The following is a 27,986-nucleotide window of genomic DNA, read 5'->3' on the forward strand; positions in this document are numbered from 1 at the left end:
CTATTCATGTCCTGGTGAATACATTGCCATTTCCTGTCCTTACATAATTGATGATGATGATAAGTATTTCTTACCCACCTCTCCTCGTGGGTCAAGGTGGGTTACAACATCTCCAAGTCTTCACATAATAAATAATAAATAACTGCTAGAGTAGCCCAGTGGAATTTCCAGCTTCCCATAAGAAGGCAGAATTAAAATGGCAGTTAAAAATAACATGGCCAACAACAAAGCAATAACTTGACCTTTGTCACAGTAAATACTAGTGATTATCTGACAATTACAGTCTGAACAACCTTATCAAGATAGTAATCCAAATAATCTACCTAACTCTTGAAAATACCACTTGATGTTAGCTGGACTGAATGATGGGCCTATAGTGTTGGTGTAAGGACCACTGGAAAGAACCCAAGCAAGTTGACAGTCATGGTTTGCTCATATACAGGTAGTCCCCGAGTTACAAACAAAAATCTGCCCCTGGAAAGGAAAATTCCCTCCTGAAAAAGCTGTCATGGGAGAAACGGATCTCAACTGAAGCTTTATCACCAATGCTTGTTTCCAGAACAAGCCACATTTTTAAAAATCCAGTTAGCGCAGGAACAGAAAGTGTGTGAAGTCTTCTGAACAGGAGCAGAGATAGCAAGACAAATTCCACAGGGGTGTTAATATACCTGTTCCTACTTACATACAAATTCAACTTAAGAACAAACCTACAGAACCTATCTTGTTCATAATAGGGGGCCTGCCTGACAACTCCTTAAAAGCTGATCATTTTTATTTCTCATTCATTTTCAGCTTGAATGTTATGATTTTACTTGATTCTTGTCGTTTTCTGACCCTCACTTGAATCGTTATAACAGATTAATTAAGAGCACCATACATTGATGTTAAAAACAATTGATTCATTCTAGTTCTTTTCATAGGCAGGAGCATTGGAAAATAAGTTGTTCATGAGTACTTCATGGAGTCTAGTTCAGGAAGCATGAAAAGGAGCGGTTTCAGTGCTCTCTGTCTATTCCTCTCTTGCCATTAATAACTAAGCAGGAAGGAGGCATTGACACAGCCATAATTTGGCCTTCCCTGAATGCTTTGGCAGCCCAGCAAAGTCATAAATTATTTATTCCTGTAGCAAGAGAGAAGGTCAGAGACATACATTAGACATCCGTTCCTAATAGCACTGGGAATTTCTCAACCACATTTGAGTTTGTCTTGCTAGCTTGATACGGTGATATAACATGCCTTGTATTCTCCATAACCTAAACAATATACAATGTAAAAAAATAAGAATAAGAAATTTACACGCACAACCCCTTCATGAAGCCATTTTATCCTTGACAATCTCATGTTTGAGGTGAAATACCATAGCATCTACACTAACAGTAAATATTCTGGTACAGCAAAGGATTTCCCTCCCACTCTCTCTCTTTTTCTATTTCTTTCCATTTTTGAAACTCCTGTACCATGAAACCATTGAGAAACACAAAAGGTTTGTTTTCAACCAGAGACACAAATAGAATAAGCCCATCACAAACAAGTGAGCAGATTTTAAAAAATAGTTTATAGCATGGAGTTGTAAAATATAAAGAAAGTAATATCTATAACTTATACAAACGAGAAACAACCAAAAATACAGACCTAAATAAAATATCATAATTTGAAAGTATATGAAATGCTAATAATAATAATAATAATAATAATAATAATACCAAAAATACAGCTCAGCATTAAATTCCACAAATTGCAACAAAAAGGTCAACATATATAGAACATGACCTAGTTACACAAAAAAAAAACCCCAACTCAAAATAAAAGTAATTTAACACTTTACAAAAATACAAACTCCACTCCGTATATTTTTAAAACCAACAATCCAAAATTGTAGCATATTTGAATAGCACCTTGAGGATGCACTCAATTGTTGGCACCGTATGCGTATATAAAATTAATTGCTGGCACATAGCCACTAACAGGAACTACATCATTTTTCATCATTGGTCTTCCTCATTGTTCAACAAACCAGTTTCAGAAAGTGCAGTGAGTTCATCCCAGAGATGACACACTTCAGTAACATAGCATTCTCACACTGATGAGAAGCTGCAGTTGGGAACATGTATTCTTATATTTATCAATGGTTCATATATTTGTGATGGTATTATTTCGGCGGGGGGGGGGGATGTCAGGAGTGACTTGAGAAACTGCAAGTCGATTCTGATATGAGAGAATTGGCCATCTGCAAGGACGTTGCCCAGGGGATGCCCAGATGTGTTTTTTATGTTTTACCATCCTTGTGGGAGGCTTCTCTCATGTCCCCACATAGGGAGCCAGAGCTGACAGAGAGAGCTCATCCGCACTCTCTCCGGATTCGAACCTGCAACCTGTAGGTCTTCAGTCCTGCCAGCACAAGGGTTCCTATTATTTGGATTGGGTGCATCTCATATCAAAAATGACAGTCAGTATCTGCTTCTTCATTGAGCATGGCATGAGCTTTAAATGTTAATGTAAACAAAGTCAAACTGACAACTAAAACTAGATGCAAACCTTATTCAGTATCAGTGGATATCCTGGTATGGTTCTAATTCAAGTACATGTATACCCATTTTAATTGACATATCTTACTTTCTGTGCCTTGGAAAATTTCCAAGAGACTTAACAATTTCCAAGAGACTTACTTTAGCTCAAAGTAGGCTATCTTTCTTCTGGGAACTACAATACTTTGAGAAGGTGTATGGAAGATAGGGAAACAGCGAGAGTAAAAAATAGGAAAATCTGCCCATTTCTCTTTCAGCAACTGGTCTCCTCCATCCCACCCCACTTCCCCTCTCTCTCTGCCACTTTCTCTGTATATGGCACTTCATTCACTTTCTCCCAGTCCTTCTCTTTACCTTGTGGGCTGGGGAAAGGACAGCAGACTTGTATTGGGGTTGATCATTGGTAATCTTAAATCACTTTGTTGCTGAACTATGAGGTCCCCTGCAGTCAGTTCTGTTTTTGCCTCTTTTACCTGGACTACTGGGACAAGTAGTCCAGGGTCTGAGAATCTGGCGCCATGCAGATATTACCCAATTCTACTTCTCCTTTCCACCTCAGTGCAAGGAAGCTGTCTCAGTTCTACGAGTATGTTGATGCCTGTCACAAACTGAGGCGTGCATCAGGCTGGATGACAGTGGACTAATTGAAATGTAAGCCAAACAAGAAGAGGTGCTCTGGGTCAATCAAAAAGCAGATCAGGGAATAGAAATCCACCCTGTGAGGATGGTGTTACCCTCCCTCTGAAGACATAGCTTTACAGTTTGGATGTACTCCTGGATTCAACCATGAACCTTTTCCCTAAAACGCATCCCTTAGCATCTTAAAATATATCATTGCTTGAAATAATTCACATAAGAATTTGAATATTGTCTATAAAAGCAAGGCGTAGTCAGCCAGACATCAAACTTCTGTTGCCAGGGGAATACAGAGGTACCCATTACTTGCAAGAAACCACTTTAAGGACAGAGAGTAGTAATTAGTGAGGACTGTTTGAAAGATTAGCGAGTTCAAGCAGGCTTGGCTAATATAATCTTTCTGAATTAATAGACATGCCTCTGCTGCAATCTGAACATGTTTATATTAGCTGTATATAAAGAAACAATTACAATTATTTGTCACTGAAAAAGATATAAAAGATATGAAAGCAGCAGGATTTTTTTTAACACGTCCCTTTAAAATCTGTGTGCAGAAGCAGCTGGAGATTGATCCTAATAGAAGCTTGGCACGGTATGATGGGAAAAAGAAAGGGTGATAAAAGTGTCAATGGACAGGTGAATACAGAAAGGTAAAGGGGCCTTGAGTGCATCTACATGAGCAGAAACCCCAGGGCTGGCATGGAGTGTAGGGGTGGCTGCACTGCGGAGGTAGTGATATGGAGTCCAGACTGTCCAGCATGGCCAAACATGTTTCAGCTCTACTGGATGACCACCCTTACTTCAGTGGTCTTGTTACTTTGTTATAGTTGCCATAGAGCTTAAAAGATCTCCTGGCCATCCTGGGCTATCATTTCTGATGTTTGCAAAGGTGGAGAGGGAAAGGAGTAAGGAGTGGGATGATGCCCTCCTCTGTCTGAATTGTGCAGATGCCCTTGCAAATATCAGCAATGATGCCCCAGAAAGCCAGAAACTATTTCAAGCTTCATGATCACTGCAACAACGTTGCACCAAGTTACATGCCATCCCACCACATGGGGTCCAGGGAAAGCGGGATGGCTGTGTGAACAGCAGGGCCAGCTCCAATTAAGAACGGTCCCAACCAGGGCTGCTCTGGAACTTCAGGCAAGCTCTGGAGCATTCCCTGACTTTTGCTAATGTGATAAAAAGATGTTTTGTGGCCTTGCCCCACATTGGGGACAAGAAAGGCCCGTAATTCATTTGGACAACACAAGGTTAATTCTTGACTGCCCTGGATTATATGGCCCATGTAGATATGCCCCTTTCTATAAATATTACTCTAAATGATCTAAATGACTATATTCCCACATTTGAGATCTTCCATAAGGTGGGACACTAGGTACTTTTTGATGGGTGCTCCAAGATCCTGGTACTCCCTTCCTAGAAAATTTAGCTGGATAAACTCCTTACTATTACTTTGTAGGCAGTTGAAATTTTTGTTGTTTCAGGAAGGCCCTATGTCCTAAATCTTACATTTATTAGTAGTTTAATACAAAAATGGTAGGTGTATCCTTTAACACACACACACACACACACACAGTGCCAACAATTCGAACCTCCAACCTGTCATTCTTCAGTCCTGCTGACACAAAGGTTGAACCCATTGAGCCACCGGGGGCTTCTTATATCATGAGATCTCAGAAACAGCATACAGTTGAACAACATAAGCATTTTATAAGGATCCAATATACATATACATGTTTTTCAAAGTACTATGGTTGAGCCCCGAAGGCTTTAATAAAAAGCCAAGTTTTAGTTTGACACAAAAAGGAACAAATGTGTTACCAACCGACATTCCAAGGAAAGACAATTCATAAACAGGGCACCTCCATAGAGGAAGCCATCAGCCATGTCCCTGCATGATGTATTATTCCCATTAGTGGGATATGATCCTGGTTCATGGGCAGGAATATATAAGCATAGTTTTGAGTCTGTTTGAAGCCTCATTAAATGGTCAGTGTAGATTTGATTTAAGTTCCATTAGGATCTACTCTAGTCAGAAATAAAAATTGCCTTTAGGCCACGGTGATTTTCATGTACTGCAAACACAGTTTGATTTAAGTGGGTTTGGGAGTATGTGCCTGTGGTGGTAGTGGGAGGACTCAACTCTCTAAAGGCCCTCCCATCCCCCATTTCCTCCCCCAAAACTTATCCCATGGGCTTGCCAGGCATGGAGGGTCTCTCCGGAGAACTGTGGAGTTGCTTCAGAATGATACTATGCAGGGTTACCCATGGTTGGTACTTTGATGAGAGACTGTCAACAAATACCAGGTGCTGTTGGCTATATGTCAAAGGAAGGGTCTGGCAAAACTACCTCTGAGCATTCCTTGCCTACCAAAACCCTGTGAAATTTATGGGGTCACTATATTGACCAGTGGCTTGAAGGCACATATGAGCAGATATACACACATATAGATGTCTGAGGATGTGTGGCAGACAACTGCATTCATTTTCCTTTATTTTTCAAAATTGTCTAAACCACACATAATGCTCACACTTAGTGGAGATGTGTAAGATAGAAAGGGAGAAATTTATACTTTTCTTGTATTTTCAGAATCAGTCCTGTGACTAACATACATTTTTTGAGATGAAGGATGTCTTCATTTATTATTTCTATCATATCTTTATATATCTATTCCAGCCACATACACAGAAGCCTGGTTTAAGCCATGTTTGTCATATTACTGATGTTGTGCTTATGATTATTGATGCTGAGTTTGCATGTTCTAGATGGAGAAGACAAGTAGTATATAAACCTAAATCCATTTGATTCTGAAGTACTTTTCCCAGAAGTATTGGGAAAGCTGTGAATGAGCCATTTGCCTATTAACTCTTTTCAAATTCATATTGAGCTTGGCAGTGGGTGCTACTTGCAAGGTGTCTTGTCTTACTGTGCATCACAGAACAGGTAGTACTGTAGTGGAACAGTGTCTGTAGTTTACCTGAATTTCAGAACGCATCTCATTCAGGCTTAATAAATTGATTTTAGGAAATCATGAATCATAGTGCAACAGCAGTCACAAATGGAATAGAGTAAATAAATTCAAGTGGAGTGAATTAGTTATGTTGGCAAGTAAGTAGGTCAAATGCTACCGCACAAAGAAATTGGAAATAATGAAGTAGGATCGAATCTTACTATCAGAATGAACAAAGCAGATGGGGGAGTGGGAAAAAGTATTGTGCACATTTATGATATCTTAATCATTGTAAAAGGAGGTGGGGTGGTAGAGTCTAACACACTGCTTAAGGTGTAAACGTTTCTCTGGTTTCTAGTTTCAGTAGCTATAGGCAAAAGGCACTGGATAACCTTGATGGCCCTTCTGCACTGGCCTAAATATGAGAGATATTGGTGTGTTAAACACCAATTCCTCTCGCATTTTGGGGCCAGACAGGGGGCCCAAACCTGCCTTTTTGCTGGGAAATGGCCAGATGCCCACCTGTGCCAATTTGTGATCAGCATGGGTGGGATGGGAATCACCCCTCCCTTCCCTGCCCTTTGTTTTGTCCTTAAAAGTAAGGAAAAAGCCTCTGTATGGAGCTTTGAATGGGAAATTTCCCCCTTTCCAAAGCTCCAGCATCATTTTCAAATGACACAGAGCTAAGGCAAGCCTCATACCTTTGGACAAAGGCTTTTCCTCTATTTTAAGGATATGGCGGGGGGCAGGCTGCTTGAGCTTGGGGAGGTGGGATGGTTGTGAGGACTGCCTCCTGGGATTAGGAATAATCAGTCTTATTCCAGGTTAAAATGGATTAGCCTGGAGCATCTTTGAGGCCCCTTCCACACAGCTGTATAAAATCCACATTGAACTGGATTATATGGCAGTGTGGACTCAGATAACCCAACTCGAAGCAGATATTGTGGATTATATCAGGCCTTCTGGTAATTAGTCAGAAATGACAATGACAGTGTTGACAATAGTTTGGAAATGGATTATGGATAAGTTAAATGGAGTACTCAATCATAGAATTCGGCTAGATAATGGCCACCAGGCTGGTAATAGTTCAGTAGACTGCAAATATATTGTTTTAATGTTTTAATTATTTAATGTTATAATTATTGGTGTTTTGTATTGTATTTTATTATGCGGCATCAAATTGTTACCAATTGGAAGTTGTTCTGAGTCTCCCCCAGGGAGAAGGGCGGGGTAAAAGTGTTTGAAATAAATAAATAAATAAATAATCTGACTTGATATTCTGAGTTATATGGCTGTGCGGAAGGGCCCTTAGATGTCCCAGGCTAATCCGTTTCATATTCCACATGTGGCTGTGTAGATGGGGCCTGAGTTACATTTAGACTGCATGCTTGAGGGTAAAATCCTATGGACTTGAAGGAAGGCACTCCTGCTGAATACATCAGAATAAACCTAAATAAAAGTACTGAACAATGAGTCCAAATATTTTAAACAAGATTTCAGCATGCCAGATTTCTTTGGATTGTATCTTGCTTATTTACACTGACTTGGCTTTATATTATGGGCTTCTTAGTGATCCTAAACATTTGTCTTAGTATATCTTCCTGTATCACAAGTATGGTAGATAAACACCTAAGTCTTAGGCAATCTTAAGTGGACAGAGCTATTGGTGTGCACTGTCCTACTTGTTTACATGTTGGTGGAACATGTTTTAATGCATCGTTGGAGCAAGGGATTTTTCCATCTAATTTGAAACAGGCTGTGGTTTGTCCACTCCTCAAAAAGGCTTCCCTTGACTCCACGGTGCTGAACAATTACAGACCGATCTCCAACCTCTCTTTTTTGGGTAAGGTGCTGGAGCGAGTGGTCGCCTCCCAGCTCCAGGGCTTTTTAGATGACATCAACTACCTAGATCAGTCACAGTCTGGTTTCAGGCCTGGTCACGGCACCGAGACAGCCTTGGTCGCCTTGGTGGATGACCTCCGTAGAGAGCTGGACAGGGGGAGTGTGACTCTGTTGGTTCTCTTGGACATCTCAGCGGCTTTCGATACCATCGATCATGGTATCCTTCTGGGTCGTCTCTCTGGGATGGGTCTCGGGGGCACGGTTTTTTCGTGGCTCCGATCCTTCCTGGAGGGTCGTTCCCAGATGGTGAAGCTGGGAGAGGCCTGCTCGGATCCCGGGCCTTTGACCTGTGGGGTCCCACAGGGCTCTATTCTGTCTCCCATGCTTTTTAACATCTACATGAAACTGCTGGGAGAGGTCATCCGGAGTTTTGGAGTTAGGTGCCACCTCTATGCAGATGACACACAACTCTACTACTCATTTCCACCGAATTCAAAGGAGGCCTCTCGGGTGCTGGACGAGTGTCTGGCCGCTGTGTCTATCTGGATGAGGAGGAACAAGCTGAAGATCAATCCTGACAAGACAGAGGTCCTTCTGGTCGGTCGCAAACCTGACCGGGGTATAGGGTGGCAACCTGTGTTGGATGGGGTTACACTCCCCCTGAAACCACAGGTCCGTAGTTTGGGAGTCCTCCTGGACTTATCGCTTACGCTTGAGGCTCAGGCGTCGGCGGTGTCTGGGGGGGCTTTCGCACAATTAAGACTCATGCGCCAACTGCGACCTCGCGAAGGCTGATCTGGCCAGAGTGGTCCATGCCTTGGTCACCTCTAGGATGGATTACTGTAATGCGCTCTACGTGGGGCTGCCCTTGAAAACGGCTTGGAAATTCCAACTGGTCCAACGAGCAGCAACCAGGATGTTGACTGGCGCTCCCTACAGAGAGAGGTCAACCCTCCTGTTCAAGGAGCTCCACTGGCTGCCGTTTATCTACCGAGCCCAATTTAATGTGCAGGTGCTTACCTACAAAGCCCTGAACGGTTTGGGACCAGCCTACCTACGTGACCGCATCTCCGTCTACGAACCCACACGCTCTCTCCGTTCATCTGGAGAGGCCCTGCTCGTGATCCCACCTGCGTCGCAAGCGCGTTTGGTGGGGACACGAGACAGGGCCTTTTCTGTGGTGGCCCCCCGACTCTGGAACGCCCTCCCCAAAGATCTTAGACAGGCCCCTACATTGGCAGCCTTCAGAAAGAACTTGAAGACCTGGCTGTTCCAATGTGCCTTTCCCGAATAGGAAACCTCCATTACCAAGTCCCACAAGCACTTTATTAAAGCCAAGATCGCCGCACACTGCACACTGCACTTGTCCATAAGCCTCATTTCCACCTGTCACATCAGCACTTTTAACCCTTGTACCCTTACTCTGGCCCGGCCCAGTTTTATTGTGTCTTAGTGGATTGTTCATTGTTTGTTGTTTTAGATTGCTTTAATGCGCTGTAATGCGCATTAAATGCGCTGTAATGCGCTGTAATGCGCAAGGTTTTGTATTGTTGTATTGTTTGTTGAGGCCTTGGCCTTTGTAAGCCACATCGAGTCCTGCGGGAGATGCTAGCGGGGTACAAATAAAGTTTAATAATAATAATAATAATAATAATAATAATAATGTTTTAAGATCTATGATTGATTTGTAAATGAATTATGGTGGGTTTGTAAAGAAAGGAAATGAAGTCTGCAACTGACTTGAGCAGAAGCATCGTCAGGAGAAAGTGTTGCAGACAATCTATGAATGAATAGTACTTTGGGAACTTTGCTGGCATTTCCTCTAGATTAGATCAAAGTGAGTAACTTATTTAGCACTAATGTTCTCCATGTGAAAAAAAGTGCAATGAGCTAGAAAGTGAACCTAATTTAAGTATGATAATTTGCCTGTCAATGTTGAGCAAACCCTGGGGGACTTCTGTGGACGTATATTCTGAAACTGCTAAGCTCAGATGTAAGGAAATATTGGAGTAACCCTTTAGAAATTACAGACTGGATTTGGATGTTAAAATGGGATGCAGGAAAGATGTGTACGGAGAATTAGAAATCCCCTTTTTTTCTTTAAATATTTTTTTTGGATAATGCTTAGGTGATAGATTGTCCAGCGGCCCCATATTGTCCTAGATATGGGGTGGGGAACCTTTTTTCTGATGAGGGCTATTTGGATATGTATAACATCATTTACGGGCCATACTTTTTATTTATTTGTTTATTTATTATAAACAAATAATTATAAAATTATATACTCATATTTATTCAAGTATACTACACTGTTGAATGTTATGCGCTCCTCAATTTTGAAGATGTGCATTACAAAAAAATGTGAGCAATAGTGGCCACACAAAAAGCCGGTGGGAAGCCATGTCCCTCCATCTGGCCTGTGTAAAACATGTGACTCCAGCCATTATGGGTATTTTAAAACAGTGGACAGCTATCTGCCTTCCCATTATCCTACCCCCACCAAAAACAATAATAAATTTGGCAGATTAATTTGTGCTAAAAGCATTTATTTCTTAATCAAAAATCTTAATCATGCATCCCAAAATCAGCTCATGATTATTACATGTCTGAGCGAAGGGCTTTCCATAATGGTGGGACTTCACTGTAAAAGTATATTTTTACATGAACTTAATGTTTGAACCTGTATTAAGGATAAAATCAAGAAAGGCGTTCCTAAGACGCTGCACATGTCATGATGACTGATTCAGGGCAAAAACAAGAGAGATTGCTCCAAGACAATATATCCTGTGAGTCATTCATTAATTATACCAAAATCGAGTCAGCATTGAGGAACAAGGTCAGAAGCTGATGATGGGATCTTCTCCATGCCTCTAGTTAGCTGTGCCTGCTGGGGCTGAACGTAATGATTTAACACTTTCTGTTCCATGGTAGTTCATGTCTGCATATATTTTTACCCATAGTATCTTTCTGCTCCTTCAGAAACTGTAATCAGCAGTAGAGATAAAGTAACCTTTCAACTGTGTTCATGTTGCAAACAATAGTGCATATTGTTTTGTTGTTCTACCATTCTGTGTGTGTTAGAGATTGAAAGAATATTCACCGTTATTTTTTTCCTGGCTGAAGAAAGAGTTTCCCAAAATTCAGAAAACCCATTGAGAAGAATAATACAGTAGCAAGGATTTTTCACAGTCCTTGCCTCATATTTTCACTTCCAGACATATTTCAGGAAATTGTGCACATAAATATATGTTGGGATGTGTGTGCACAAAAAATGTGTGTGGAACAGAGAATGATTCAAGAATATATTTTTGTACAAAAACTATTTCTAGACATACACATATTCTTTACTAATTTTACACAATTGACTCATGTATATTTAGAAACACTCTAGAGATTCTGTGAAAAAACTGTTTTGTAGAAAATCTCATAATTTTGACCCAAATAGCTCACATATATTCCTCTGTAGAATAATTTACGGAGTTTCCCAAAAGTCTCCATACAAAGGAAAAATTCTCAAACGTGGATTGTGTGTCATGGTTGGATAGTAGATTTTGTGTTTGCGTAAAAAGAGATGGCCAACCTGTAGAGACTTTTTAGTCTATATTTTGTAAAACTTGGTAGTGGATATTTATAAACTTACATTTAGCAACTGCTTCCCGTTTTCCATATGTGTGTCAACAAGCAATAATAAATACTCTTTCCATCCGTAGCGTGTGAATGTCAGAGTAAGTAATAGTAGTGTGTGGTTTTTATGCTCTTCTGTTTTTATGCTCAGGCAAAAGAGGACCTCTGTAAAGAGTTTTAAGTGAGAACTGAATATATAGAAATACCAATATGGTAGGGAAGGTGAAGATGGAGAAAGAAATAGAGCTGTTGGCTTTTCAACTAAATATGTTTTAACAACACTTTAATAAACAGAATTTGGGAGATGCTAATGCTTACCTCCATGATATTAAAAATTTCATGTGCTGAATTCTGCTCTAAACTATTGAAATGGTCTTATTGATCCCAGAGGAAAAGATAAATAATATTCACACATTTTCTTGTGCTCAACAAGACGGTTTATCTTGACTCCATGAGACACTTTGTCAAGAAGATAGCTACCCACCACAAGATTTTGTCCAATGCATGACATTTTTTAAAAAATTAATTTCCACAAGAAATTTGAGGTTTTCTGCCAACATTTTTTCACAGAAAACATTGTGGGGAAATCATTTCAGTGTTATAAATTAATCAAAATAGTATTATAATCTCGCCCAGTGGGGAGGAAGCTTTTGATAGTATTTTTTCTCACATGCAAAAGAGTGAATATTTAAACCTATATCATCCCATTTGTTGTTTCTGAGAAGATGAGAAATGGGATAGTTAAAAGTTGAATGGTGAAGCAATGCTTGTGAAGGAGGGCGAAAAAGAAAGTACTGTAGAACATAATGTGAAGCATTACACTGTAAGGAGACAAGTGGAAAGCAGTAGGCATTCCTGCAACAGAGATACACAAATAACAGGGATGGAGATAACATAAAACCTATTTAGTGGGAGAAAAAGTGGAGGAAATAAAGGTTGACTGGAGCGCAATCCACGCTGCCATAGAATGCAGTTTGAACCTGGATTCTATGGTCAATGTACACTCATATAATTCAGTTCAATGCAGCTAAACTGCATTATATGAGTCTACACACACCATATAATGCAAAATGGCAGTATACAAGAGGCCTGGGATAAGATGCCACAAACACTTATAGAGAGCCCTGAATGGTGGATGATGCACAATAAAGAAGGTTGTGGAAATACACAAAGGGGTGTTTGAGGGAGGAACTGTTAAGAGATGGGGCAGAAGAATAAGTGATAGTGTCAAAAGAGTGTAAGAATGCAAATGAGTGTAAAGAGTTATAGATATCTGGGATTACCAAATATATTTTTGTGGGTTAAAGAGACAGAGAAAGGGCATAACTAATGTTTGTGTAAATGCAAAGATATTACAAGGAGCATAGATGAGCTATGAACTATAAGGGGAGAAAAAAGAATTACTACACAAAGAGTGAAGCGATAAAGTGTACTATGAAATGTAGACAGAAAGGATGGATTAAAATACCTTGCACTCATACTTTTCTGCTGTTGAAATAATTGTGAATGGAAGCAGCTCTCAAGAGCCATTTGGGTTGTGCCCCTTACTCTCCAAGAAGGTGGCGAAGACAAAGGTGAAAGGGGAAATTGGAGCTTGGTAAAGAAGTGCAAGAATGGGTCTGGGAAATCTAATATGGCTGCAGGCTACACAGTGTTTGAAGAAAGTCTTTGAGGAAGAAGTAGTTTTGAGGAAGGATTCGACAGAGAAGAAAGGTGGCTTGACAAGATTAACGCAGGTTGTCCTAAGCACATGGAACAGCATGGGTGAAGGCAGAAAGGCAAGACATGTAGAAGGGATCAGAGAGACTGATGGCAGATCTGTTTGAAGAGAACTGAGCAAGCAACAAAGGGGCTAAGGAGAGATGAGCAGAGAGCCTTGAATGTAAGGATCAAGAGGTGCTTGGATTTCTTGAAAGTGACACCAAGACAGTGGAGATATTTAAAAAGAAGTGGGATATTATTGCACCACCCCGGGGGAGGGAGAATGTGTTTTTTTTTTTTTTACAGAAACATTTCAGATTGAAAAGAGAGATACTGCACAGTATCAAGCAAGAAGGATGTGGTTCAGGAACGGAAAGTGTTATTGGATGCATGGGTGACGCTTTTATCATTGGAGTGGACAAGGCGGATGACTCTGATGTTTCCAGCCAGCTTTAATTGAGTACAAAATGCCCCATTTTTGAAGCAGTGTATGATGGTAACTAACCAATTTCTTATGGGTAGAAAGATAGCAGAAATGTTATGCCATTTGGCTGCGACACAGATGATTACCTGACCGATCATCGATATGCACATGCATGTGTAATAGTGACTGGAGACTTGTTAAAGTCTGTGAAGAGTACAACACTCAATAATGACCCATAGGTAAATGTGAAGAATATACTTTTTCATTGTAAGTAGTGGAACACGTCTGTGTAAAAAGGTTTCCCCTTTCTTTTCATCTGTGCAGACCACTGCTATTCAGTTCATTGTGTGAACCAGAAGGTTATTTAATAGCTAATTTTAAAAATCCATCATACGATTAATTTCTTACCAATCCTCCAACAGCCTTTTCACAAGCCAACCCTGATGCATTCCTAATTAAGACACTTTTAGAATTTGGGCAACTGAAAAAAGTTTTATGTTCCAATGTAATCAGTGTTATGTGAAATCTGGCTTTAAATTTTCCACCCTACCAGCAAAGCCGTCCTATATTCACTTTAAAAAAAAGACAGAATCCAACTATATTATTGGCATTCCATTGTGTCTCAGTATTTTGTTTTGTATTTTGTTCTAACCATCTTCTGTCCTTTTTCCTGGCCTCATTTATGGTGGATTTTAAAATATAAAATGTAATTGCATCAGCAATCTGTGGCACTTAGTTGGACAGCATAGTCAGGGCTATTACAGTCTCTAGCTTCTTGTTCATTATAGCAATAGCACCAATTATTAACAGCATCGTAATTGCTCCTTAATTACTTAGCTTTTGTTCTCTGTCCTCTGCGTGTGTGTGTAGGTCCCATCCTACATTATTCTTCTGTTTTCATTTTTGATTCCAAAATACTATTAACAGTTACTTAAGCCATTCCCTGGAAACAAGTATTTAGTAATTAAGGCCTAATTAAAAGTCAGCTAATCACTGATGCCAGTGTCACACTGAACAGGTATCAATAAAGCAGGCAGAGAAACAATAAGGAAGCTTTTGGTTGACATTATATCAGGATTGTTCTGAGCAAGATTGAACAAGTTCCAGGTAAATGTTATTGGAGTTCTCAGAGAGAAACACTGTTGATCATAAGGCACAAAATGATTGTCTTAATACTAATTAATTGTGAAGAAATAATGTCTCATCTTTACTTAAAGCAAATGAGCTTTTTATCCAAAATGTTGAAAAGACAATGTCACTAATGCAGATTCTGTTGAGACTGGGCTAAAAATATTCATAGGCTCGCTGTGAATATTTATTTCTTGTGGTTTGTTAATATTCTTGAATGATTAGTTGTAGAAAGTTTTTATTTGTGCATTAATATACCCGTATTTACTCAAGTCCAATGTGCCATCGAATATCACGTGCACCTCAATTTTCAAAACACTGCCAAATGTAATGTGCAGTGCACTCTTTGTAATGTGGCCAAAAAACAAAAATCTTAAAATGCCAACATTTCCAGCAATGGAAAAGAAAACCTTGGGCTGCATCTCTGCTGTAGAATGAATCCACTTTAACTGCCATGGTTCAGTGCTATGGAATCATGAGAGCTATAGTTTTGCAAGCCCTTGAGCCTTTATCAAATTACAAATCCTAGCATTGCACAGCATTGAGCCATGACCATTACTTCATAACCTTACTTCACCAATGGATTTCACTGAATCTGGAATTTCAAGTCCCCTTTGGGGAGATGGTGGCGGGGTATAAATAAAGATTATTATTATTATTATTATCCCTCAGGAGAAATATATAATACACTGCAAGAATGACCAAAAGAACTACAGTAAAACTGTGTTTCAGAGGAAATATCCACACATTACAGAAAAACTTTGTAGCAAAATTATTTCATTTAATAATTATTTTGCCATGTAGTACCTAACAACATATACAAGGAATATTCCATGAACCTGTTAGATGCATATTTATTATCATTCAGCAATCTATGATACAAAGCCATTTATCACTTAATTCAATCAGTCAATCTGATTGTGGGTAAGCATCATCCATGTCTAGAAAATGTTTCCAGATTTTTTTGTGATTTTTTGTGATGTCTATTTTAAGTTATACAGCACTGACTCTATTCTGCAAAATACTTCAAAAAGAATATAGCATGAATTTTAATATGGTGAAGTGGCAAAGGTTGATTAATTTTTCACTTTATAAAAGTGTGTACCCAATTGTATTGCCCCACTGTTAGCATTGCAAATAGGGCCATTCAATGAAAATACAATTCCCAAATCGTAGTAAAAAAGAAGGTGGTTATCAGCAACATTTCAGAAAGCCTGCAACTGTAATAACTCTTCCATTGCTTTTCTTGTGCATGGCTTCTGCCCGGCTTTCTTTTCTACCAAGGAAGCTCCTTCCTAATTCACTGTATTGCATGACTCCATACATGAGATGTTTCTCATACGTTGCTGCCCATGCAATGTTCATCTCATTTCACTAGCATCGAAGTTCATATAAGAAGCTGTCTTTGCAGATGTAGACCTTTGCAATGTATGTCTGTGGATAATGGAAAAGAGTTAAAGAGTTTCATGTTACCAATAAAAGTTATGAAGACCGCATACTCTTGGCAGGCAATATACTTCCATGGAGATAACTCAAGTTCTAAGGTCCTGAGTCTCGGTCTGTTGAATGAAAGAATGAGACTACAAAGAAATAATACACATTTTCCCAAAGGAAATTTCAGAATTTATCTGTATTTAGTAAACACAGCTAGTTAAAGAGAAAATATTGAGAGGCGAACTGAAGCTCAGTTCAAGCAATTTATTCCCTGCTTCCCTCATCGAAGATTTACACTTCATACTTTTCTTCTCCTCCACCGTTTTTTTCTTCCTTTTTAGGGTTGAACGGGCAGGAGAGATGAAATGGATAGAACAAACAGACTAAACAGTATTATAGTTACAGCTTTCACCCAGCATCACCAATACTCAGAAAGGAATTTACATGTCTTCACTCATACAGTACGTGACTCATATATTGGGGTGTGTTTTTCACTGCCATATTTAGGCAAAGTGTTTCATATTCTTCCCATTTGTAACCATTACATATGGACATTTTTAAAAATATATTTGTATACTCGTATATTGCCACCTCCCACAATTTGATTAATCCAATGACAGGGATAAGCATTGGGTAAATGAGAGCTTTGGAAAACATGAAATGAAAGTGGAATGTATATCTCTGTGCATATGCATTGTAATATGCTTTTCAATTCAAGCATAGATTGTATATTTGGGAACCAAAAATTTAATGGAAGCTGCTTAACAGTTTGTGCTTTCATGGAGCTCCACCAAGATGTGTTGTTCAAGCTGGCTACGTTTATCAGCTATTACTGAGTGAGTGTGTGGACAGGAAGAGGGATTTAACCCTCACATTTCGTTATCAGTGCTGATAAAGTTTTTGCATCTTGAGCAGTAAACCAAATAACATCCCATATATACTCATGTACAAGTTGACCTCATGTATAAGTTGAGAGCAGGTTTTTGGACCCAAATTATGGATTTTGATGTGATCCATAGATATGTCGGAGGTCGTTCCATGGTGAGTGGAAAGCACCAATGCTATTTTGTTTCATTTTTCTCTTTTACTATTTGTTCTTTATTTCCAAATAAAAATTAGACTTAAAAAAGGAAAGCAGCAATGCTCTCCCGGGAGGCAGCTACTCCTGGCCGCCACTACCATTTTCCTGCCTAAGTATTCACAGCAAAGAGAGGAAGCCGGGGGGGGGGGGGCACTGCTTCTTTTTAGGTACTCTCAGGACAGATTAAGCTCTTGCCTTTTGCTACTCGGAGAAGGAAAGGTTCCTTTTTTATAAGAGTTAAGATACAATACTCAAATTGAGCCAAATTGAACAAATCTTGGCAAGAAAACTCCATGATAGGTTCACTTTATGTTTACTGTAAACTGGAATCAACTTGACAGCATGCAACCATTTGTATAAGTGGCTTGCTTAAAATATAAACTGGTCAGTACTATCAGTCTGACAGTGTTGATCATATCTATGACGTACAACTTTGTACTTACGCAGTTCTAAGGATGGATGCAAGCTGCATGTAGAAACTTGTTTCTATGTATTGATTACTTCTCAATTTTAAGGCAATTGAAATGGCATTAAGTAAAAAAACTTTAAAATCTTATTTTGTATTAGCCCACTATCGTTTAATTGTTTTTTTTTATTTCTTCTTGTAGCACTTTGTTCTGTGATGTGGTAGCAAGAAGAAATGTAAGAAAGTAATGACTGCTCAAGAACATCATTTCTCATAGTTTTTATTCTGATATTTTTACTATTTCACTAATCTCAAGTATTTTAACTTTTTATTTTAGGGAAAAAATCATTTCAGTATTTTATTTTCATTTTAAATAGTTAAAGCCATACTTCCTACCTGTATTGATTACCCAGTAGCAAAGGGTTAAACATTTGAAACAAATGCATATGCTAGTCTGCTATAAAGGCAGAAGAAACAAAACAAAATTCCCAGGCAATCTGGAAACCATGTTTTGACTATATAATCTGATGAAGCCAGCACAACGTACAGTGATTTCAACATATCTCTGTCTCACCATAATGTTAATTAACCTTCTTACATCAAAACTGATTTATGATGTATGTCATAGAAATCAAAATACATACATAATCCATTTTCATATGGACATAGCTTATGTAAGAGATATCCTGAATTTGAATGTTTTTGAGAATATATATTATGCGAGTGTGTGTACCATCATACTTGAATGTCCAGTAGATAACTGTATAGGCTACCATATGACTAAATTGTTCTTTGCATTTCATGTTTTGCTTTATTATTTTGTTCTGGGAAGATTTTTCTTCTATATATGAGCATATATCAGTGCCCTGAAATTTTCTTCTTTCTCTCTTTCCCATTTTCTCCCTATGTCCCTCTTTCTATTCTCCCCTGCCCTAGTATCACATTTTATTCCCAGTCCCCTTCTCTAACAAACCTTAAGCTACAGAGCGGTATAAGCAATAAAAGTCTATGGATTTTTTGATTTAAACAACGTGGACATTTAGTGAAGACATTCTACTTGTGTTGATACTTTTTTTTATTAAAGCAATAACAACAACACCCAGGGAAATCCTTCTCAAGTATGATTAAAACATATAGGGGAAAATTTCCAGTGTCATACTCATGGGGGAGTAGGATGGAAATAGTATTTTTAAATGTTCAAATAATAGAAATCTGGACAGTAAGGAAAGTCTTGGACAGAGAAGAATCTTTGCAATGTAAAAATGTGGGGTTTTGCTGCAGAGAAAATAACATTTCCAGAAAATCATGTTTTTTTGTGAAAAGGATTGTGTTTTCATTACCAAAAATGTTATTTTTGCCATTATCTGTGCAAAGGATTCACACATGGTAAATCCTGAACTGAGTAGTCTTCAAAACCAGTGCAATGTTCAGGATTTTTCCAAAGGGGGGAGAAAAGTGGCAACATTATTCATTATGGTCTATGAGAATGTATTTTGTAAGTATTTGCTTCCTATGTGGAGAGAGTATTTGCACATTGCGAAGAGTCTTGGATGTTCAACAAATTATGCTGCCTTGTGTGATCCCTGACAGATGGGGAGAAGATTTGCCACATGTGTGTCCCTTAGGGTAGTGATCCTCTATTCAGTAGCAGCCATATCCTTGATGTGTTTGGGGAAATGATACGTTTGGGACATGGTTGGGAGGATGGGCTAAAATTGCTCCCCGTCTTAGTGGTTGTGACTTCAGCCACTAAAAATCAAACTTTCTTCATCTTGTGTGCTCCCATTCTGGATATTGTTCCTTGTTGGTAGTAGAGTGTGAGATGGAGTGGCTGTTGTGAATAATGGTCTATGGATTATAGATAGGAACAATAAGGTTCATATGATTTTTGTCAAGAACACTTCTGATTTCTTTTATTTAAAGTATTCGCATGGGTACATGATTTTAACAATTTTAATAGCCACGAAAAATTAAATAGTTTTTTAAGATAATCATTCCAGGAACTGAGGTATCAACAAAATATTGGTCCATGATGATGTAGCATATAGGGAAATAGATGTCCACCAATGAAATTGCTTTGAGTCCCCCCTTGGGGGTTGAGAAGGGCAGGGTAAAAATGTTGTAAATAAATAAATTGTAAGAATACTATTGTAAAAGACAAATTCCAAATATATACCAAAATACACTTTTTCTGTTATGTGCACACACAATTAAAAATGATTGCTTAGAATGCATGTGTATGATTTCATATGATTGTATTTAAACATAAATATTGAGATATGCAATGCAACTCTAACATCTCATTATCTCAAACATCCATCAACCACATCTCTCCTGCCTAGCATGTCCACCAAGTCCTCTGGGAGAAGGTGATTATGTTGTATATAATGGATTGAGACTAGACAGTCAGGTTTTAGATTGGGTATGTTTACAGAACTCTCACAAATAAATTAGCATAAATAATTAAATTATTTTAAAACTATGAAAGGAAGAAAAAAGAACATTGAAGTTCATATTAGTTAAATAAATTTGTATAAACATATGTTTTTCATAACCAACAATGCTTCATTAAAACATAACAAAGGTAGTAAAAATTTATACCCACAGTATTAAGAACATCCTTAAAAATGAAGAGCCTTAAATTTGATGGGGGCTTAGTGTTTATGAGCAACAGCATGCTAAAAGATAATTGGCAGGCATTTTATGTCCTATCCATGGTACTACAAAAACAGTTCCAATTCTAGCCACTTTTTTCTTTTCTTTTCTATTTCTCTTTCTTTCTTTGTTTCTTTTATTTTCTATGCAGAAGACCATCAAATGAATTGTCACAATACTCGAATGCAAGATGCAGAGAAAGACGATAACAATAATGATGAGTATGATAATTACGATGAACTGGTGGCCAAGTCATTGTTAAATCTTGGCAAAATTGCAGAGGATGCAGCATACAGAGCCAGGACAGAATCAGAAATGAATAGCAATACATCTAATAGCCTGGAAGATGATAGCGACAAAAATGAAAATGTTGGTCGTAAGAGTGAGCTGAGTTTAGATTTAGACAGTGACGTTGTTAGGGAAACCGTGGACTCACTGAAATTGTTAGCACAAGGACATGGTGTAGTGCTTTCAGAAAACATTAATGATAGAAATTATACAGACAATATGTCTCAGCACGAAAACAGGAATATGAACTATGGGATGCTGGGGAAGCCTACAAACAATGGGCTTACGGAAAAAATGGTGGAAGAAAGCGACGAAGAGGTATGTCTCAGTAGCTTGGAATGCTTGAGGAACCAATGCTTTGATTTGGCCAGGAAACTCAGTGAGACAACCCCACAGGAAAGAAATCAACAGCAAAACATGAATTCTCGCCAACACGCCCGACAAGAGGAAGATTCCCAAGGAAGGACACCTGAGAGAAATTATTCTGATATGATGAACTTAATGAGGCTTGAAGAACAGTTGAGTCCAAGATCTAGAACTTTTCCTAGCTGTGCAAAAGAGGGTGGGTGTCATGAAAGGGATGATGACACAACCTCAATTACTTCAGATAGGTCTGAAGAGGTGTTTGATATGACAAAAGGAAACTTGACGCTACTAGAGAAAGCTATTGCTTTAGAAACAGAAAGAGCAAAAGCCATGAGGGAAAAAATGGCAATGGAAGCTGGAAGGAGGGATAATATGAGATCTTATGAGGAGCATTCTCCAAGACATCTTTCTGGAGATGACAGGAAGTCTAAATCCAGTGACGGCCATGTCAAAAAGCCATATTATGGTAAAGGTAATATTTCTATCTCATGTATATTGTATTATGATGAAATATGGGGTAGATCTTAACAAATGATGCACACGATTTGGTTGTTTGAGATTTTAAAAAGCACTCATCAAATTGTCAAAGTATATGGGATATTTCAAAGTAATATCCTTTGTGTTTCGATAGAAAAATACATTGTATTACTAGAAATATTGATGAACCCTCTCCCATGCAAAATGTAGAGTTCATTATTAAAGTGGCAAATATCCTGAAATGCTGAATATGTTTTATGATTTGTATTTTATGGTTCAGGATAACTTAAAGAAGAAAAATCCTATGTATTGATAGAAATTTGGTACAGGGCAGTTAATCAATTAGCTAGAAATGGCATGTTTTTAATAGACTGAATTGTGTGGGATATCCTGATTTATAAAATTATCACCAAATGTTGGTTATTGATGAACCCTCTCCCATGCAAAATGTAGAGTTGCTTGACAGAAATTGAACAGTATTGGAATGACCGATAACATAAGATAGGGGCAATGACTGCACATTAATTATCTTAAATAGTAAGGTAATGGAAACCATTTGCTATGCAAGGCATGCTGTGTCTTGGGCTGAGATCAATAGCAATTTCTTTCTTATATGCATTCCACCTCACTGGTTTCATGTCTTTGTGGAAATAGTTTAGGTTGCTGCCTTAACAATAATCCAATATACAAAACAAAGAAAGAGAAAACATAGTGAATTGCCCTAATGATGTTTTATAGGGAGATATAGGTATATCATCTGCAAATATAACCATGCTTTGTTTATGAATCTGCACTCTTGTAATATGTCTAATGCCTCCAAGAGTTGCAGACTACTTTTCACTTCCATTAGCTTTAATAGGAGTTGAAACAACATTATTTGAGGGAGGTATAAACAATGTAGGTAGTAATGGGCGATGCTATACTTCCTCCAGCACCTTTATATCCAGTTGTTGTCCTATGCATTTGTATTATGAAATTCATAACAGGGTTATAACATTTAATCATGAGGTTAAATAGTTATTTTCTGTTACTCTGCCCAGGGTTGTTTCTATAGGCAAGGTTTATAAGATAAAGTGCCCAATGTTCCTCATTAATTTGCAAAACTGTGCTAAAATGTGGGTACTTTCTTACATTCCAGTTTTTAGCTAATGTTTTGTAATGGTGGGAAGCAGAGAGAAATATACTATAGAAAAGAATTGTGAATATAGTACAGTCCTGAGGAAATTCCTTACAATTAATAAAACGTTCAAGTAGTCTGTGAACCACTTGCTAAATATTTTGGTTTTTTTTAAAAAACTGACTGTATCATATGATTTTTATGCATATATATGCATAAAAATAACAAAACAATGCTTAAGTAAGGGTGAGTTAATACCCTTAATCTAAAGTTAATAATCGAAGGCATACATTTTAAGATTTAGGTAAAGATTGGGGTCCAGATCCATTTCTTGTTTTAGCAGAGTAGAAGTGGGAGGGGGAATCATATCCCTTCTGTCCTCTTCTTGAAAATAAAATAAAATAAAGATATATCCTTCCTACATCATTCATCATCAAGTATGTATGATTTCCCCGAACATGGCAGCAAAGACCCTTAGAGGAGATGTGTGATACATTCTCAGGGAATATACTCACAGTTAAATCTAAGCAAGAAGGAGCATCAAAAGGAATGCACAATAATGTTTATGTTTTCAAGCTGTGCTGTGATGGTTTTCTAGAATCAATGAGAGGCCAGCCTTTCTCTAGGTACATGCTTATTCCATGTTAGAAGGCCTCTGGGAATCTTTATCTCCTTTGCCCCATTGGTGCATTTCTGATAAGATTCAGGCATCATTCTAACAAGAGTTGGGAAAAATCCTACTTATTATGTAGGTTAAGGAAAATATTTATCATGGACATTGACAATATGAAATTAGTACATCAAAATGTTGCCATTAAACCCACCATCAATATTTTCTAATTCAAGAATAGATAAGGCTATTTTGTCTCATTTACTGTTCAGACCAGAGAATTGTGTTCATAGTAAAGTTCCATCTGATCATCTGCAAATAAAAAGGCCCTACATTTCTGACCCACGGGTAACTAAAATATACTATAGTTCCGATGTAGTTTGATTGGGTTTCAAGTAACAATATCATCAAGTATGTTGATGTTTGTAGAGTTACTCTGATCAAAACACTGTGCTCCTTTTGACGAATCACCTCTATCTACTGAAATATTTTTAACAATAGAATAGTAATGACTGAAATATCACCCTATTGGCTGATTTCTTTTAACACAATATGGTGTTTTAAAGTGTTTTTTAGTAAATAGTTCTTTAAAGCCTTATGCATATAACTGAATACAGGCAGTCCCCAAGTTACGAACAAGACAGGGAAGCGTTAACACTTCTGTGGTGTTTGTTTTGCTGTCTGTGTCCCTGTTCAGAAAATTTCACCTCACTTTCTTCCCCTGGAATAATTGGAATTTGAAAAATTTGGCTTGTTGTCAAAACAAGGATTGGCGATAAAGCTTCAGTGGAGACACTTTTTCCCATGATAACTCTTTCAGAAGTGATTTTCCCTTCCTATGGGTTGATTTGTCTCACTTCCTGTTGTTTCAGCCCAGTCCTTAACTAAGAGTCATTTGTAAGTCAAATGTTTGTAACTCAGGGACTGCCTGTAGAATCATCTTCAAAGTAAACTCAATGATCTATAGACAGGAAGATTCTATTGCCAGGTCCAACATCTGATTTTTGTGTGGCCTTGGGTTGAATGATCTGCCTCACTCTCTTGAAGTACATAGACCTAGTCACTAACATGAAGCATTCAAGCATTTACAAAGCATTATTACAGAAATGGGAGGAGGGCATGCATAGTTAATCTTCCTCTTGTTGGAAAACACTGTCATCCTAATTAGGAAAAAAAATGGATTCAAACCATCTGTCTACAAAGTCCTTGACCCATGCAGCCTCCTAAGTATTATGCTTGCCAGATGTTTGATGCCCTTCTTGTGATTTGTGGTTCTAGACTTACAATAGAAGGAGGTGGTTTGTGGATATTCTAGTACTGGAAGTCCATATACAATTGGTGTGCTATCTGGAGATCTATATGTGTGGCCCATTTAAATTGCATGTTCAGTGGTTTCCAGCTCATGGTAACCAGGTTTGAGGAAACAACTGACTTGTTTGTATGACATCACTGAATGACATGGCAGACAAAACTCTGGAGACGCCTGTCTTTTTTTCCCTCCTGTGAGCTAACATCCAATCTAAATATTTATAGGAGGTCACATTTCTATGAAATGGAATTTTACGATGGCCCAGTTTGCAATGCATCAAAAGTATTAGTGTTTCTGATAATGAGATATAACAACTTGGTTAATCTTTGCATAACCAGTCTCTTGGTTAAAAGTCTTAAATCTGTCAAAGGTTGATCTGACAATCTAATGGGTTATGAATTGAACTGAGATCTGTGATACAAGAGGCAGGTAGATAGCAAAACCTTATTCTTAACAGAATTATTGTCAATATGGAGAAAGGATATTACTATGCCAGTTAAAAAATGTAGTGCAGATAGATATTTTCAGTTTATGTAAGAAAGAATATATCTATGGAATGATTGAGATGTGTTGTCTTTTAAATCATTTCTGGGACAGAATCTCATGCGCTGTATTGCATGCACTTGTTAGATGTTCAGATATACATTACTACTAGCATTGAAAATATTGAAACTGTGTAAAGAGTGATGTGCTGACCTGACCACACAGTTCTTTTACACATTAAAATTGTAGAGTCTGTTGCTTCTGAGTAGTTACCCTGTGATGACTACCCTACTGACCGCCCTGAATTATTAAAAGATTATTGATTGTCTGTGAATGTAGTATTCTCTGGTCAGATCCAAACTTAACATTTTTAGATCTAAAATTTTAAATTGCGAAGTATGAATTTAGAACAGATAGATATATGCTTTCATCACAGCCACTTGTTGAGTGTGCTGTACAAATGGTTGGCAATACTAATTCTGATATTTACACAATCATTTATCTGGGAATAACATCATGGTCCTCTTAGGCATTGTTGATATCATTTTAGGGTACTTCAATTTTTGTGTTTGGACATAACCAAAGGAGAAAAAGTGGGGCATGGGAACACATATTGTCAGTAATAGAGATGAGGAATGAGACAAATTCTTATCTTCCATGTGCATCTGCAATTACTGTATATACTCGTGTATAAGTTGATCCCATGTATAAGTCAAGGTTTTGGGGCCAAAATTATGGATTTTGATATGACCCATAAACAAGCCATGGGTTATTCTGTAGCAAAAGGCAAGCACCAACACTGCCTAAGGGGACCAGCCACTCTTGGCTGCCACCACTGCCATTTTTCCATTCAGGCATTCAAAAAGGCTAGAGGAGGCCTCAAAGGAGAGAGAGTAGAAAGGGGTCAGTGCTTCTTTTAGGTTCTTCTAAAATGGACTAAGCCCTCACCTTTTGCCACTGTACTCAGGACCTCATCACAAAGGCCCATGGATTCATTGTGCATCTATGGTTTCCTAATGGGGGGAGAGGTGTGGAAAAGCCATCACACGACTTGCCTTGCCCCTCATTTCATGGGGGGAATGCATCGCCGCCTGGCTTCCTCCCATGGTTGGTAAGGCTCCTGTGTTGGCGCTGAAGTGACATGTGCCACTTCCTCTCCTCTTTTGGCATGGAGCCTGGCCGGAAGTTGATGTGCATCGTGGGAAGGGCTCTGTGCCCTTCACAAGCAGCATACAATGGGCAAATTGAAGCGTGTGAAGAGGTAGTCAAAGAAGAGTGGTTCCTTTTTTGATAAGAGTTATGGTACTGTACGTATATTGACTCATGGATAAGTTGACTCAAGGTTTTTGGGTCACTTTTTGCATAAAATTTCTAAACTTATTATTGGATATATTAAAATATAATTTCTATGACTATAATGTAATCTATCTACTTTCACTGAAGTCAGAAAGAACAGATAGAAGTTTGGCTGGCTGACTGGCCTTTCCCCTTGTCCTGCCCCTTCCTACTCTTTCCTCATGGATCCCGCCTATCTTAGGTTCAGGAAAATTCATTTTATGACATTTAAAATCTTGAAGCTGTTATAGTACTACTTCAAAGATCTATATGTCACCACCAAAGATGAAATAAAGCAGGGTATTGGGAGAAAACCGCGGTGGGAGGGCAGTCAAGAGCACAGACATAGAATTATGAGTCACATTCCTCATGGCCATCCCATCCCGCCTTCCACATCACCCTGGAAGTTATGGCTACTCATTTCTTTCATTCCTTCAACTTGCATCTAGATCAGTGGTTGAATTCAGCTTTGCGGATGACAACTCAAGATAACTGATTGTGTAAATAGAAAGGCAAGGAGTATTGCAGTACCAAAAAAAAAAAAAAAAAAGATGGCATAGAAATTCTAATTCCAATTCTCATTCTAAAAGAATTTCAGAAGTAATGATGTTCCTTCTTAGGAAAGACAAAAACAAAATAACCCTATTTCTCACATGAATTAACATCGCTTTCATAGGCTATGAAAAGAAAACAGCAAAGTGTAACTCTTTGAATGTTATGAGTATTCAAGCACTGCAAATATGTGACTATTACTGGCCAAATTAAAAGCAAGTATTAACTTTTTTAAAAAGAACCAATAGTAGAAATCTGTGGGGGTAGAAGATTTGTGTAATGTATTGCATTCTATTAAAGAAAACTTCTAAGAAAATGGTGCTGCATTAAAAATGAATTAATTTGCATTGAAACTTTGAAGAATTTTGGCAAAGAGCTGGTTCCATAATTTTGAGGGCTCCCAGTGTGAATCTGTAGACTTCAATACATGAGGCAAACAGCACTAAAATGAAAAAAAAAAAAAAAACCAACAAGAGCCAACTTTTACCCAGTAGCTAATGCTTTAAAGAAGTATATTCATTGACATGGTGTGGCTTTTGCTTGAAAAAAAAAGTCACTAACCATTTCCCTCCATGAATGGGGACAGCTGTGATTATAGAAGCCTACGGTGCAGAAGGAGGAAGCAGGAAATCAAAATGTTGAAGCCGTAGCAGATGTGTTTTCTTCCAGTGTTCTTTAAGAACATTTTCCAAAGAGTATCTGATTTCATTTAATGAACCTTCATCCATTTGGAAAATTGAAAAACATCATTCACTTGACACATTTGTTGTAAATTATAGATCCCTCAAGAACAGAAAAGAAAGAGAGCAAATGTCCTACCCCTGGGTGTGATGGAACTGGCCATGTAACGGGGCTTTACCCCCATCACCGCAGTTTGTCAGGATGCCCACACAAAGATAGGGTCCCTCCAGAAAGTAAGTCCACATTGTTTCATGGAAACGGGGGATAAAACTCCACACAAATTTTTCTAGCATGCATTAAAAAGCATTTCTTTTCCTTTCTTTCTTCCTTCCTTTCTTTCTTCTCCCATTTTTCCACT

At 38.2% G+C, this 27,986-nt stretch overlaps 1 protein-coding gene across 16 annotated transcripts in view; it reads left to right on the plus strand.

Annotated features, from left to right (window-relative positions):
• The window catches only part of MYT1L (myelin transcription factor 1 like), a 367,019-nt gene that overhangs the window by 262,663 nt on the left and 76,370 nt on the right, over positions 1 to 27,986 (plus strand). For 10 of the 16 annotated variants that reach the window (XM_060752740.2, XM_060752741.2, XM_067468161.1 and 7 more), the window contains 2 exons: positions 20,562 to 21,536; positions 27,727 to 27,861. The exons of 1 other annotated variant lie outside the window; for it this stretch is intronic. In XM_060752740.2, coding sequence (XP_060608723.2) covers positions 20,562 to 21,536; positions 27,727 to 27,861 — 1,110 coding nt within the window. The remainder of the gene's footprint in view (positions 1 to 20,561; positions 21,537 to 27,726; positions 27,862 to 27,986) is intronic. 5 more of the 16 variants (XM_067468163.1, XM_067468169.1, XM_067468175.1 and 2 more) reach the window with 3 other exon arrangements.

Source organism: Anolis sagrei, chromosome 1 (genome assembly GCF_037176765.1).
Source record: "Anolis sagrei isolate rAnoSag1 chromosome 1, rAnoSag1.mat, whole genome shotgun sequence".
NCBI classification, from domain to species: Eukaryota; Metazoa; Chordata; class Lepidosauria; order Squamata; family Dactyloidae; genus Anolis; species Anolis sagrei.